We start from the raw sequence: 14,896 nt of genomic DNA, 5'->3' as shown, positions 1-14,896 counted from the left end.
TTTACAGAAAGGGTGGTGCAATTTGCAACAAATTATAACAAAAACTGAAAATAGTGTTAAGTTGGTTTAGCTGGTGAGTCCCCTCTCATTATATTTGAGTTGATCCATAGATGTTCTTTTGCAAAATTTCTTACAATCTTGACAACTCCTTAACTGACAGAAAATACTTAGTTTTCAGTGTGTAGTTTGTGTCCTAAACCTAATATTAACATATTACTTTTTTCAATAATTTCCTAAAAGTAGCTGCTGTGTTAAAATTATGCTTACTAATGGCTTATAAATGATTTATAAGGCATTAGTAAATGATTTATTAACCATTCATTAGATAGCTAGATAGCTAGTTAGTTAGCTAGTTAGTTAGCTAGCTAGCTAGCTAGCTAGATAGATAGAGTTCTTTGTTAATCCCAAAGGGAAATTAAAGTGTTAAAATAATTAAAGGCTAAATTACATACAATAGCTAAATAGACTAACTCAAATATAAAAAAAATAAATAGAATAACTAAAAATATAATAGAGACTCAAGATATAACTATAACTATAATATACTACTTGCATATAAGCCATTAATTAATGCTTATAACCCCTTTATAACCTACTACCGTAGCAATATTCATCTTTTCCGATTCTTTTTGACCTTTTCTACCTCTTAGTTGTTTTTTTACCTCATTGTTGGCTGCTGTAACATTTTAATTTCCCTTTGGGATTAATAAAGCATCTATCTATCTATCTATCTATCTATCTATCTATCTATCTATCTATCTATCTAAGTTTCCTTGGTGTTTTGCTGATAGGCCTGTTAAAAAAAATTCCTCTTAATGACCATGTGTCCCACTACTGCAACACTTGTTGCATGCAAAAATGTAGTGAGCTTTTTTTCTTGGATGTCATATTGCTGTTTTTGCAGTAACTGTAACTGAGGATGTGGATCTGTGGGCTGTCCATTAGAGTTATTACCTCAATAATCTTTCTCTCTATTTCCTTTTTAATACAAAACTTTATGAAACAAAAAATTGTACATATTACATCAGGCACAAAACAAGTACACAACACAAATCAGGAGTGCTAATAACAAAATTTAGTATATAAATATCTATTATACATGACAACACAGGGGTGGGGGTGCCATACACAAGAACAAGTGTGGTTGTGTTTTTGTGTTCTTTGGTAGAAGGACTGTTTTAGGACTTTTTAAATTTTTATTTGGAGATAAATGAAAGGACTTTGATTTTGTATATAGTAAGAATTAGCCTAGTTGATGATCACATTTCACATTTCTTTATTGGATGTTTTAAATATGCAGAGGCCTAGCAAATTGCATTCAAATGCTGTAAATGCTTTGACTGCAATATATTTTTATTAGGAACGATCAAAGATTATGATGGTTACATAAAAATAAAATTTAATGTGTAGATAAATAGAAAATAAATAGAACCATTGTTGAGACCCCCCTAAAATTTCATTTTGAGATTTGCAGAGGGTCCAAGCTGTCAATTAAGGGGACCCAGATCCCCCGAGACCCCCCCCCCCCTTCCCTTCCCACAGTGATTTTAAGGATTTTAAGGTGGTAATTAAACTTATTTTTGTGGAAAAACCATATCAGATACATTATTATTGTTCCAAGCAGAGTATTTGTATATGTATTAATGCATCTGTGGGGAGATCTTCAAGTTTAAAACAGTGAGTATCGAAAACATGAGAAAATCAGACCAAGAAGAATAAATGGATAGTTGTTTCATTATCATGTCTATCCGGAGATTATACAATTCACTGTATACATCTCATATAAAGTTTTGAAATGAACTTCTCTGACTTTGTTAGGGGATATAAAACTTATTCCAGGTTATTTCTTCCACTCTGGCAGTAATGGGAGCACTTTCTCTTTAAGAAAAGTGACAGCAACCAGCGGTGGAGGAGCTGGTCAGGAGGAGCTGGCCAGGAGCGGACGGCAGTGGAGGAATCTCAAAACTTTTCCCAACAACACACACGCACACATACAGACAGTGCAGTGGTCTGTTTACAGCTTCACTTCGTTCCCAGTTTGACCTGAATGTGAAAAGACGGCTACGTTTTACTTACCGTGGCTGTCGATGATGAAGTGGATGCTACTGACCGCTTGGAAAAAAGGAAACTTCCGAGAGGGAAAACTTGCGGAATGATGCCCGAGCGACTGCATCACCTCCCTCCAAAGTTCAGCTAAGGTGGCTAACGTTAGCTAGCTTAGGAAGTTTTTTATAGACTTGCCTCACTTGTGAGAACTAGCAGTAACTTAACACAGGTGTAGTGGACAAAGTGAGGGGGTTTTCTAATACGGTGTTGCAAACTGAATGCTTTCATCCTCGGCTTGTTATCTTACAGTAACGTTGTCAAGCTAATCACTTTTAGCCAAGTGCAGCTAGCTGACAGACAGCTTTAGCCTTGTGTCAGCTGAAGTTCAGCACATAACTAACTCACAGTGAGACATGACAGGACACAGACTTGTTTCGTTTACAAGCAGCGCACTCAAATCCGTCATAAAAAGGCTGGGCTGCTTTTAACGTGTCTATAAACAAGTGAACAACACATGCATGGACCGACTGGAGAATATCAACACTTGTTGGATGCTACAAAGAGGAGATGTGAAGGGATGAGAAAGGAAACCCTGATGACCGCAGTTTGAGAAAGTTATATTATAGCTGGCTGTACTATTTATCACCTCAAGTTGTGGCTGTAAAAGTTGGTAAACAGACAGTAAACACATCTCACTGTCTTGTTAAGCATCACTTTTGACTGTGGACCACTTTGACAAGCTGTGTGACATTTGAAGGATGTGAATTTTCTTTGGATTTCACTCTCAAGCCACTCAATTTAAGTCCTAAGTCCTTTTTCTCCCATTATTTCTTTCCCTCCTTCTCTATTTGGGCCTTCATCAGGACTTTTCAGAGGCCCATTCTACAACCTGGAGCATCTCTGCATTGCTGCTGCAGTTGTTCATCACCTACAACCAGAACGTCTGCGTCTTGGATGAAGTGAAAAGCTCTATAATGAAGGTGACGGTGACATTTGGGCAGACAGGTGTGGTTGTGCCCTGTAAGGAAGGATGGACTGTGAGGGACCTCATCCAGCAAGCCACGCAGAGATACAGAAAACTGCTGGAACAGGTACCGTTCAGTTTGACATCTACCAGCAGCTACTGAGCAATCACAGTTAGGCTCCAAAATGCATATACTTTCTCCAACACAATAGAGACATACAGTACTGCAGTGGTGGAAGAAGTATTTAGATCCTTTACTTAAGTAAAAGTACCAATACAGCAATGTAAAAATACTCCAATTCAAGTAAATGTCCTGCATGAAAATCCTACTTAAGTAAAAGTATTAGCAGCAAAATGTACTTAAAGTATTAAAGTAAAAGTACTCATTTCGTCCCTCTGACTGATATATTATTATATATGACATCATTAGATTATTAACACTGAAGCATCAGTGTTAGAGCAGCATGTTACTGTTGTAGCTGCTGCAGGTGGAGCTAGTTTCAACTACTTTATATTAAGTTAAATAGTTTAGTCCAGTGGTTCCCAACCTAGGGGTCGGGCCCATCCAAAGGGTCACCAGATAAATCTGAGGGGTTGTGAGATGATTAATGGGAGAAGAAAGAAGAAAAAACAAAGTTCTGATACACAAATCTGTTTTCAGTTTTTGGACTTTTTCTCTAATCTTTGATTTCCGGTGAAATGTTGGATCATTTGAACATTTATTGAAATGAAACCATGTGAGAAGTTTAGAGGGAAAAATCACTATTTGGTGAAGTTGTTAACAACTCATAGACATCTGAAATGTGACCCCGACTACACACTGCTTTTTGTAAGAAAATCAAAAGCCAAAAAGGTTGGAAAACCACTGGTTTCATCTTCAAGAATGCGTTTCTATAAGCTTATCATATCATCCATTGTGTCAAATCTTCATCTGAAAAGTAACTAAAGCTGTCAAATAAATGTAATGGAGTAGAAAGTACAAAATTTCCCTCCAAAATGTAGTGGAGTGGAAGTATAAAGCAGTAAAATCCGAGTACCTCAAAATTGTACTTAAATACAGTACTTGAGTAAATGTACGTAGTCACTTTCCATCAGTGTAGGGTTGCAGCTTACTATTATTTTCATTATTGATTAATCTGCTGATAATTTTCTCGACTAACGGATCAATCTTTTTGTCTATAAAATGTCAGACAATAGAGAAAATGCCCGTTGTAATTTCTCAAGCTTAAAGGCATTGTCTCCAAATGTCTCTTTTTGTCTGATCAACAGTCCAAAATTCAAAGATATTTAGTTTTCTCACATTTGAGAGCCTGCAACTACTGAATATTTGGTTATTTTGCTTAGAAAAATTACTAACACGATTATTTGATTATCAAAATAGTTGCCAATTAATTTTCTGTTGTTCGACTAATCGATTCATTGACTAATTGTCACAGCTCTAGACACATGCAGCGTATTAGTAAATAATTTTGAAGGATATGCATCCTTAAACAGCAAAGCAGCATGCCCGATGTTTGAATATAGCTTTCCCAAAGATGCCTGTTTTTGAATAGACGCACACATTTTTTATGAATCCAGCTAGGACATTTCGACATTTTGCAAGCAGGAACCAGTACAATACTGGATGTCTGGTACAAAATAATCCTTGCTTTGAATGTGTACATCGCGGTTTTTGATGCTTGCTTCCATGGATGTGTTTTTCGTGGTAATTAAAAATACACCGAGCTCTGGTAATGGCTTTTCTTATCCGGCTGTAAGTAACTTTCCACTGACACTTCTAAAAATGTAGTCACCTTGTACGTCACCTTAAGAGGCTGTTATGATGGATGGTTTTTTTCATGTAGTTGCTGCTCATTTGTTAAACTTTCTAAGAGGTAACACCGTAAGTGCGGAATAACATTTCATGTTAATTTATGCTAAGGAGTCCAACTAGCTCAAGAGTATCAACAAAAAAATGTAAAAAGTAATTTTATCTCTCTCTTTTTGAGGCTCTTTGACATTTGAGCCACCGGTTAGCTACATTATTCATTGTCAGAAGTTTTGTAATAATGTGTTCAGATTTTCATGAACTCCTGAAAGACTTGTAAAAGAGGCGAGATAAGTTTTTATGAAACAGCACTTTCATAACATTTGAGGTTTTTCCCCGAAGCCATAGAAGAATTATTGAAAGCTCTGTCATTTTTATATCATAAAAGGTCCATGTGATTTCCACATCCCAAAGTCTTGGGAAATTAGACAAAGCCATAGAGGTCCAGTTCTCCATAATTGCTGTATAAAAAATTAAAAAGCATATCTGATATGAATTGTGATGGTCCAGACAGGAGCAGGCGTGACTCGTTTCCACTTTAGTTGTGAGTGTAAAATGCAAATGACTCCCTCTTGTGATTCCTTTGTGACTGCTGTTGATTCCCTGTGCTGCTCTCGGGGCAGGAACCCTGTGACCCCCATCAGACGACCAAATCTTCTCAGTGACTCACTTCATATTGGCTCCATTATTCAAAGAGCACACCAGTCCTGTAGATAGATGGCCTCAGTTGTGATTGAGAGAGAGAGAGAGATGTTGAAGCCGTGTGTGTTCGTATTTCTGTGAGACAGATACAGAGACGGCACTTGGAGATGCACTCCTTTTTTCCTACCCTCTTCATTTTCTTGCTCTCTCTACCTTTTTTGCCTCTTAATCTGCTTTCATCTACCCATATATCACCCCTCCCCACTCAGTGCTTCTGTGTGTTATGCCCCCCCCCCCCCCTTCATCCTATTTATCATCCTTTTCTTCTCACAAGTACATCTCCTCTTCACCTTCCACACAGCCCTTGCTTCCCTTTCATTTGTACCCCGCTTCTCTTTGAACACTTCCTCCTTTACCTTTTATTCTTCTTTTGTGAGATAACCCTGTTCCGCCTAGAAGTAGAGATGAATAGTCTACATTTAAAAGTGTCTAAACTTAAACTAACAGCATGAGATCCTAGGTGTATACAGTAGGGATGCAAAGGATCACAAAACTCACGGTTCAGATCATATCGTGGTTTTGAATTCATGGATTGGATCATTTTTTTAAATCAGCAAAAAAAAAACCTTTCCATTTATTCAGTAAAACACTTAAAACAAGGGACGTTTGCCCATGTTGTTAAATGAAAACAACATTCAAGATGTCCAATGTTTGAATAAAACCTTAAAATATATCAAATATTCAATAATCAATTGTTAAATTAAAGCGCAATATGAGGCAGGATACCTTCTTCCTTTAAAAAATAGTAGTGAATGAAACAATAGCCTGTGTCCACATCATCAAAACTTGATGATAACTTGCAAACACAAGCACACATCTTGTCCTGCAACTTAGCTTGTTGAATGAACAACCAAACACCGCTAACGTCAGCTAGCAGGCTAGGTTTCATTATTCTCATACATGCAGAAGGCTGTAAGATGCTTCCAAATGAATGCAGTTAACTTTTTAAAATGAAAAAAAGATGTGCATGCTTGCACACTTTTCTCAGCTGACAGTGATCTTCATCAAGATTATGTTAACTGTCACTTATGTTTTATATTACATTCCAGTGGACTAAGGACACCAGTGAATGGTTTGGCACACAATATACCGGAATAAGAGACTAAACATAGTGCCCCCCTTTTCTTTTCATTAAACTGAGAACCAGTTTTGCCTCAAGAATCAATTCTGAACAAACAGTTTTGATATGGATCCCCTAGATGTGTGTGTTTGTTTTATTGTGACCAAGATACGTACAGAGTAGGAGATTTTACTGTTTGAAAAATCAACTTCTCAGTGGTCTTTGGGGCACAAACTATGTGATGGTGTCAGTTTTTCTGAATAGTGGTGGCTATCATCCATTAGCACACATTCGGGAGGACACATCCAAGTCAAAACAGCAAGCTAGTTACAATTTTCACTTTCACAAATCAGAACAAACACCATACTGATTTCCTTGCAAAAAAATAATTTTAACTTCAGCTCGACTTGAAAAATGACAATTTAATACACGCCATTTTGCAGTGTACTTTATCTCTGGCCTAACACGAGAACAGACACATTTCAGGTGTTATTAATGTTCACTGAGACATAGAGTGAGTGCTCCAGGTGTGTTTTCCTGCAGCTTTGAAGTGTAATGATGCACCACCCTGCTTTATTGATTAGGTCTCCGAGTGTTTAAATGCTTAGTTTCCTGTCTGTGTGAATGAAATGCCTTGTTAAGCACATGCACAGTGTGTGTGTGTTTTGGCCTCCTCTTCTTCTTTCTCTTCTCTTCTTCCTCTTGTTTTCTTTCTCTCTGCTTACTCTCTCCCATAGCTTTGTCAGCACTTCACAATCTCTCCTCCTCTCACTACCCTCACATTCCCCTTTTTGTAATTTCACTTTTTACTTCCCCTCAGTCTGTCATTCTTCCTACTTTTTGATAGTTTTGACCTCTTTCTGTTCTCCTTGTTTGCCGTTTGCCGTTTTAAATATTCTCCTTTTGTTTGCGTTCCTCCTTTTCATACTCTCTTTTCTCCTCCTTTGACTGCCTCCTCCTTGCATTTTTCCTCCTCCTCCTGTCATTCCTCCTCCATGAGATAGGGAATAGTTTCCTTAATTGCTACATCTCATCCCCTCTTCTCGGTATTTGTTTCTCTCTGTGTATTTTTCCATGCTTCCTTTGCTCTCTTTCCATCACTCAGTCATTTCCCTTCAACACTAATCTGTTGTAGCTGGGTAATTATGGCTGTTAATGTGTTTAGAAAGCTAGGATATGTGAGTGTGTGTGCGTTGTAAAGCAGTCCACTTCCTAATCCCTCCCAGTGCTAAGGAAATCATGTTTTTAAATTGTCACAGAGACCGCTTTCTGCCTGTCTCTCCCCGTACCCCTTCCTCCATTCCTTCTTTATCTGCTTCATCCTACTTAAGAGAGTATTTTGCTTGTTCGAAAACATTTTTTCGCACGCATCCACTGTAGCTAACTGTCACCAGCAGTCCCATTTATCAGCTGCTTTGTTACCAGTTCCCACAGCTGTGCTTAAGAGGAGCTAACGCTTAGAATAAGTATTAAAGCTACTTTTTTTTAGTTATCTTGAAAAGAGCTGGGGATCCTTGAGGTTTGGTCTTAAGTTACATTTCAAAGAGGATTTGTTTTGTGTTTTAGTTGCATTGCTTTTTTTTTTTCTTTAAGTTTAACATCATCACAGCCTAATTATCCAAATTTGTATACCCTTTTGTGTTGTTCAGTAAGGAACCGAAAGGGGGATAGGAGAGACAAAAGAGATTAGAACGTGACAGGTGATAGCAGAGCGCTGATGTGTTTGTGAGTAGGAGACACCAGACTTTTTGTTCTACTTTTCTATTGAAAACCGTCTTCTAAGCTCTTTTCAGTGACTTAGCTTTCATTTCACTAATTAATGTACACAGTCTTGAGTTTGGCTAACCTGTTTTTGACTGATTCTTAGTTGTGAAGACTTAGTTTAGTGGAGATAACTCATTCGAGTCAGAACTCAAAACGAAGGCCTCAAGATGGATAGAAACACAAGGAATATACCCTTATTTCCACGTTATTGGTTGATATTTTTTGTGCCTGAGCCTGATCTGAGTCATTTGATATGTAATATTATCTTTTAATACTGAGTCCCTTTAAGATAAGTTGCCCTAAAACAGTGCGCACAGTGCACAGTTTGGTTAAATCAATCCATTTTATGTAAGCTATCTGTGACAATCGCATAGCTCTGCATTACCAAATAACCTGCATCAGCATAATTATTGTTACAACGATAAAAACAAACAACATAAACAGACTAAGACAATTGTCACACTCTATATCCATTTACTGCACAAAGTATAAAACAACATCACGATGGAATAAAGTACAGAAAGAAATGGAATTTCAGGGCTCAGTATTCAATATAGCCAGTACCAATCTACTGAAGTACACCTTGATCCTCTGACATCCCTATAATATATGTCAACCCGAGGGTCCATGGTGTACTGTCGAAGTGAGAAGTGTGTCTTTGTCAGTCACCTGTCACTCAGTTAGTGTGACAATAATGAAGTTGTCATCCACCTCTCTTACATGAGATAGCTAAGTGCCGCACTCAGTGCACCATAATGTATAATTATTTGTTATAAAACCAAGGAGCAGAAATATAGAGCTATCACTCTTGATGGATGAACATGGAGGCTAAGTGTAAATTGTGTTAGGGGGGGGAAAAAAGGAGAATGAAAGTAGCATCAAAGAAAAAATAGAACCGTAATACACAAGGTTATTGTAGAGAGGCAGCAGGGAGGAAATGAATAAACCTTTTGATGAAATAAGAACAAAGATGATGAATGTAAAAGGGCGATAGCTGAGATAGCGAGGCGAAGTGGCCGGAGAAAAAGGAGGGGGTGGAAGGAAAGCGGAGGCTGTTTTCCTGGGGAGTTGTCAGGAAGTCATCAGCCTGTTGACAGACATCTTAATTACCTTTGGCCAAATAGAAACGCGTGCAGCTGTGTGTTTATGGATGCCTGTTTATGTGATTTCAGGTTTAGTCTCTGCTAGGAAGTAGGCTGTATTCTGTGGAGTATCAAACTGTGAAAGGTTGTTGACTTGCCTTTTTCAAATATGTATGAACTACATGTATATTAGACTCTATAACACAGTATTGGTGATTGAAGTGTGTGGTCCAAATATGGCCACAAGTAAAGAAACAAACTCGCCTTGCTTTTATGGTCTAATGGTGTGTCTATTCAGGTGTATTTATTACATTTGCACGTACAGTAGATTGTAAGGAGGATGTGTATAAAAGGGTTCCCGCCTATGTGGGTGTGCGCTGCAGTTTCATTAGCCAGAGGAGGAAAGCTGATGAGGCGTGGCCAAACAAGCTGATAAAATTGTAAAACATTCTGGCCCCATGCCAGAGCACAGGCAGGCAATCGTTTCTGAGAGGGAGGGGCAGGGAGGAGACGCGTGCCGCCTTCTCTGCAGAGACACTGCAGGAATGTGTTGATCGAGCTCGACGTCTGTTCCGTTCCGTTCTGTTCTGTTCTATTCCATTCCATTCCATTCCATTCTATTCTATACTATTCTCCAAGTTAGGAAAGGTTGTTTTCCACTGCCAGACCATTAACATATAAGGATGAATGCCCTTGTAAGCAGATCATTAACACCTCAGTTTTTATGAATCCTATCTAGTTTTTAAGATGCTCCTAAAATATGATATTGAACATTCAAAATACACCCAAATTTGCCTAATTAGATGAGCGAAGAATCATCTTGAGGGCGGCTGTGGCTCAGGAGGTAGAGGGCGTTGATTCCCGACTCCTCCAGTCCAGTTCGATTCCTGGCTACTCCTTGGACAAGATACTGAACCCGTAATTGCCGTGTGAATGATGAGATCCTCCTGATCAGCAGGTTTGGCACCTTGCATGGCAGCCTCTTCCATCAGCATATGAATGTGTGTGCGAGTGGGTGAATGTGGCCTGTAGTGTAAAAGTACTTTGAGTGGTCGGAAGACTAGAAAGGTGATATGTAAGTGCAGTCCATTTACCATTTACCTTGAGTATAGCTGAAATGTGGAGTTTCTGATGAAATGTTAACATTGTGAGTAAGGGATACAATGACATTTCCACCAGCAATTTCATTGCTTTGCTTTTCACAAGCTTTGTCACAACCGGGTCATGAGATGGGTCAACGGACAGTTAAACTCAGATTTTATTTTTCCAAAGTTTCGGGTGCTGCAACAGTGCTCGCTGTCTCTATACAACCATGTTAGTTAAGACAGCTTAGAACGGCTCCGGTGTTAATACTGCATACTTGACATACCTGACCTGCTCGACTATATTGTGATTATTCCAGACCCCTCTAGGACCCAAACATTGGAAATCTAGTTTTCTTTTTCTATTGGAATTTTGATGTAAGCCGCCTCAGATTCAAATTATTGTAGCGTTCAGCCGTACGTTTGTCGAGTGGATGCCTTTCACATTTTGTGTGGAGAGCAGGGGTTTGCTTAAAGTGAACCCTGGACCACAGTTTTGCTTTGTAAATCCTCTTCTTTGCACTGCCTTCACTTTTAACAACAGCATACATACCAAACCTTTGCGTCAACTGACAGACTACAAAGGTTCACTGTAACTGGAGATAAAGAATTGGGGGATGGTGGGGGGGGGGGATAACACATACCTGATAAAAAACAGAATGATCTACATAATGGTGTAACTGTGGTGGGATTTCACTACAACCTGATAATCGTTTTTAGATTCCTCAGAGTCAAATACCAAAAACCGCCCAAAATTATCTGTAATAGTATCAGGCAAAACACTGTATTAAGTGCTAATCCCCCTGATTTTCAAATTAGATCTGTGTGTTTACAGCTCTTATCTCTAATTCTCCAATATCTGAGACTCAGAGGTACAGGATTTCTGTAGTTCACAAGAAATATGCAACAAAATCCACTCACTCCTCCTCAATTTCAGATAAGATTAGTGTACTCACAGCTCTTATCTCTCTACCTCTTTATCTCTTGTGTTTTTAGCTGTATGGCTTCCTCACTGTAACAAAAATGAAGAGGGGGTTGTTGACCTAAAAACAACAGCAGGCCTAAGCAATGACATTGTTGGATGTTGGTGTTTGTGCAAAAACTTTATATTGAAACATTTCCTGCTATTTTTTCCCACTGATGCAATTAAAACATATTGATTGTGAGTCTTGTGTCCTGGCTGAGTGGTCAAATAGTCAGACAGTAGTGATGTGATTTTCCAGTGTGTTCCAGGAAGTTGTGCTCATAGGGAGGTGCCGTTATCTGGCAGTTAAATGGATAGTCTAGTCTAGTTTTAAATTCTACTGGTCACAGAAAGCAGTATTGCAACTGGCTGTATTCTTTATGATTCATTAATCTATGATCATTTTTATTGGTAAATTATTCATTTATTTTCATTAGAAAATTTTTAGGGTTGCAATCGACAATTATTTACTTTATTAATTAATCTGCTGATTATTTTCTTGATTAAAAGATGAATTGTTTTGTCTGATAAAAAGTTCATATTTAAAATATATGCAGTTTACTATTATATTTGACCCAGAAAAGATCCAAATCCTCACATTCGAGAAGTTAAAACTAATAAATGTTTGAAATCTTTGCTTAAAAAAATGACTGAAATGATTATTTGATTATCGAAGTAGTTGCTGATTCATTTTCTGTTGATCAGCTAATTAATTAATCAGCTAATTGCTGCAGCTCTAAAATTGTATTGAAAATATGCCTGTCACAAGTTTCAGAGAAAAAATTGCTTGTTCAGTCTGACCAACAGCCAAATCCTTAAAGTGTTCAAATTATATTTATATAAAATGGAGAAAAGCAAGCACCTCAGTCCTTGTGATTTGTGTGGTGTGACCTGCGAATTGTTGTGTTTTTGCTTGATAAATGACTAGTACGGTTATTGATTAAAAATAATTAATGTGATGGTGCTGCAGAAAATACAAGAAGAAAACCAAGAAGGCATTCTGGCTTAGATACAGTAGTTTGTGATATACAGCACTACAGCCCAATAAAACATTAAACTGTAGAGAGTGCTAGATTACTAACCATGCAAAGCGGGCAACTCCCCCGAGGCTCCAGATCCTCAGGGCCCTTAAAAGCTCCAGGTTTACTGTGTGTCATATGGTTTAATTAGATGAATTGCTAATTTGTTTGTGAGTATGCACTACTAAAGCACAATATTAACTGAAATAATAAGGGACATGTTGTGTGTGTTGTACTTGGGTTCAGTAGGGACCTAAAGCTCACTTTTGCCCCAGGGCTCCCTTGGGAGGATTAATGTGGACATGATGACCAGAGTAGGCTTTGTTTACATAGCAGAAGTTATGCTGGTACCTGTGAGCTCATTTTGCACTGGAATGTAATCGTGGACTATAAGCAAACCTATGAAAATCTCAACACTTGATGCCTCTCTTTAGTCTTGTTATCTAAAAAGAATGTAAGGAATAGTGAGGTTTATCATGTTTCATGTGTGCGATATGACCAAAATCTCATATCCCGATATAGGTAATTTCATATCCCGATAATGATACATGTCACGATATATCATATTTTCTGTAAATTTAATGAATAAATAGCTTCATATTATGATGTCTGTGGTTCACTGCGGCAGAGCTGAGCCCTCCGTGTACGTGTGCTGCACGCAGCGGAGCAGAGGAGAGACAGTGAACCTGATTTAGTCATATCAAGTGGATATCTGTCACATTTACAGTATTTTTAGCACCAAATTCCCTCTTTGTGTTTCCTTGGACAGTTTTTCCCGGTTGAGCTGCGGTGGAAGTATAGTAACAAAAAGACGGACTTAAGAACTAAAAAGACGTTGAAAGATATCTACTTGATTTGACTAATTTGGATGGCTGAAGCTTGATATTAGCTTCAGATAAACTTTTTTAAATACATTGTTGCTCAGTCTGACCATTTTCGCACAGAAGGAGGACTGTGGATTTTGTCCCCTATCACTTACATCGTAAGTGCATTATGCAGGGATCTTCTAATGGTCAGTATGAACAGGAGGAATGATTATGGCAAGAAAAAGCGGTTTCAGTGTTCATTTGGGCTTAAAAATTGTGAACCCATCCTTTAAACCATTATATACAAAACTTAAAAACTACTGGAGCCCATTCTGAAGCCCAAGTGGTTTTACAAACACTGGGCTCAGTGAAACTGAGTGCATAGCCAAGGTTACAAAACATACACAATAATTTCCTTAAAACTTTGGCTCTGAAATTTTCCTTAGTAATCATAAAAACATTCACATGTCTTGTCCCAGATTTAATATAGCCCAGAATCCTGACTGATAGTGCTCAAGGAAAATAAACTAAATAAAACAATGCAAACACATTGTTTGAAAGTCTCTCTCTCTCTCTCTCTCTCATACATCTGGCCTGGGTGTGAGCCAAGCCAGTGTTACAACGTAGTCACACAATGAATTCCAGCAGGAAGGGAGGGAGACAGAGAGAGACAATTTGCGCAGTGTAAACAGCCACAGTGTCAAAGTCTTGTGTAACAGTTTTGGTTGAAATCCATTGTTTGGTGACACAACAGAAAAAAAAATAGATGTTTCTTTTAGAACACAGGTCATATTTTACATGGGATAAATGCCTTTATTTTAGTAAGCAAACACAACAATGTTTGTAAGATACTTGCATGTATCAGCTGGTACCAGATGACAGTGAAGAATGACCAAAGTCAAGATCAGTTACGCAGGCAGCATATTACTCCAATGAAGTATTATGTAAACAGAGTTTCTGCTGAACATACAGTATGTCATCATACTTAACCTCAAGCCATACTTACTAGATGTATTTTAAAATATCTTCTGTGTGAAAGAATAAGTTCAGATACAGTACCAGTCAAAAGCTTGGACGCACCCTCTCATTTCCTTGAATGAGAAAGTGTGTCCAAGCTTTTGACTGTGTAATCACATGACTAGTGCTCCTATGAGACACCACTAAGCCAATCAGCTTCAAAATGTCTGGATAGTAAATCACACTTGGGTATTGGAAACTAAATGAACTTCTGCTGCTGTTTGTTTGAGTTGTTGTAACTAAAACACATCAGAAAGGCAGACATATCTTTAACCGTATCCCATGCATAAATTAATAAAAAAAACTATTTCACACTATAAAACAGTTTAAAAAATGGAAGTAAGTAATTCATTGAAAAAAAGCTATGTTTTGTGTAGGAACTGGTGTTGACATTGAGACTTGCAGTGATATCCAGATGGACAGATAGACACAGATGGCCTCGCTCTATCTCACTCTCCTTGTTTCCACTGATGGCAGTTTTTTGAAAAGCATTGACAAGCACTTGACCCTGAAACAGTGACTTAATAGAGCACCACCCTGTAACATTTTGACTCGTACATTTCCTTAGGATATGTGTGCTTTT

General features: G+C 38.1%; 1 protein-coding gene across 6 annotated transcripts in view; it reads left to right on the top strand.

Annotated features, from left to right (window-relative positions):
* The first annotated feature begins 1,892 nt into the window (after positions 1–1,892).
* The window catches only part of pard3bb (par-3 family cell polarity regulator beta b), a 227,837-nt gene continuing 214,833 nt past the window's right edge, over positions 1,893–14,896 (top strand). For 2 of the 6 annotated variants that reach the window (XM_067603155.1, XM_067603154.1), the window contains exon 1: positions 1,893–3,137. In XM_067603155.1, the coding sequence (XP_067459256.1) occupies positions 3,021–3,137 (117 nt within the window). In that variant the 5' untranslated portion in view covers positions 1,893–3,020. Of the gene's footprint in view, positions 3,138–10,131; positions 10,384–14,896 lie in introns of those variants that run through there. The other 4 variants (XM_067603150.1, XM_067603151.1, XM_067603158.1 and 1 more) reach the window with 4 other exon arrangements.

This window comes from Thunnus thynnus, chromosome 11, assembly GCF_963924715.1.
Source record: "Thunnus thynnus chromosome 11, fThuThy2.1, whole genome shotgun sequence".
NCBI lineage: Eukaryota > Metazoa > Chordata > Actinopteri > Scombriformes > Scombridae > Thunnus > Thunnus thynnus.
Note: the sequence above shows the minus strand (reverse complement) of the source record. Positions and strands in the feature narration are given on the sequence as shown.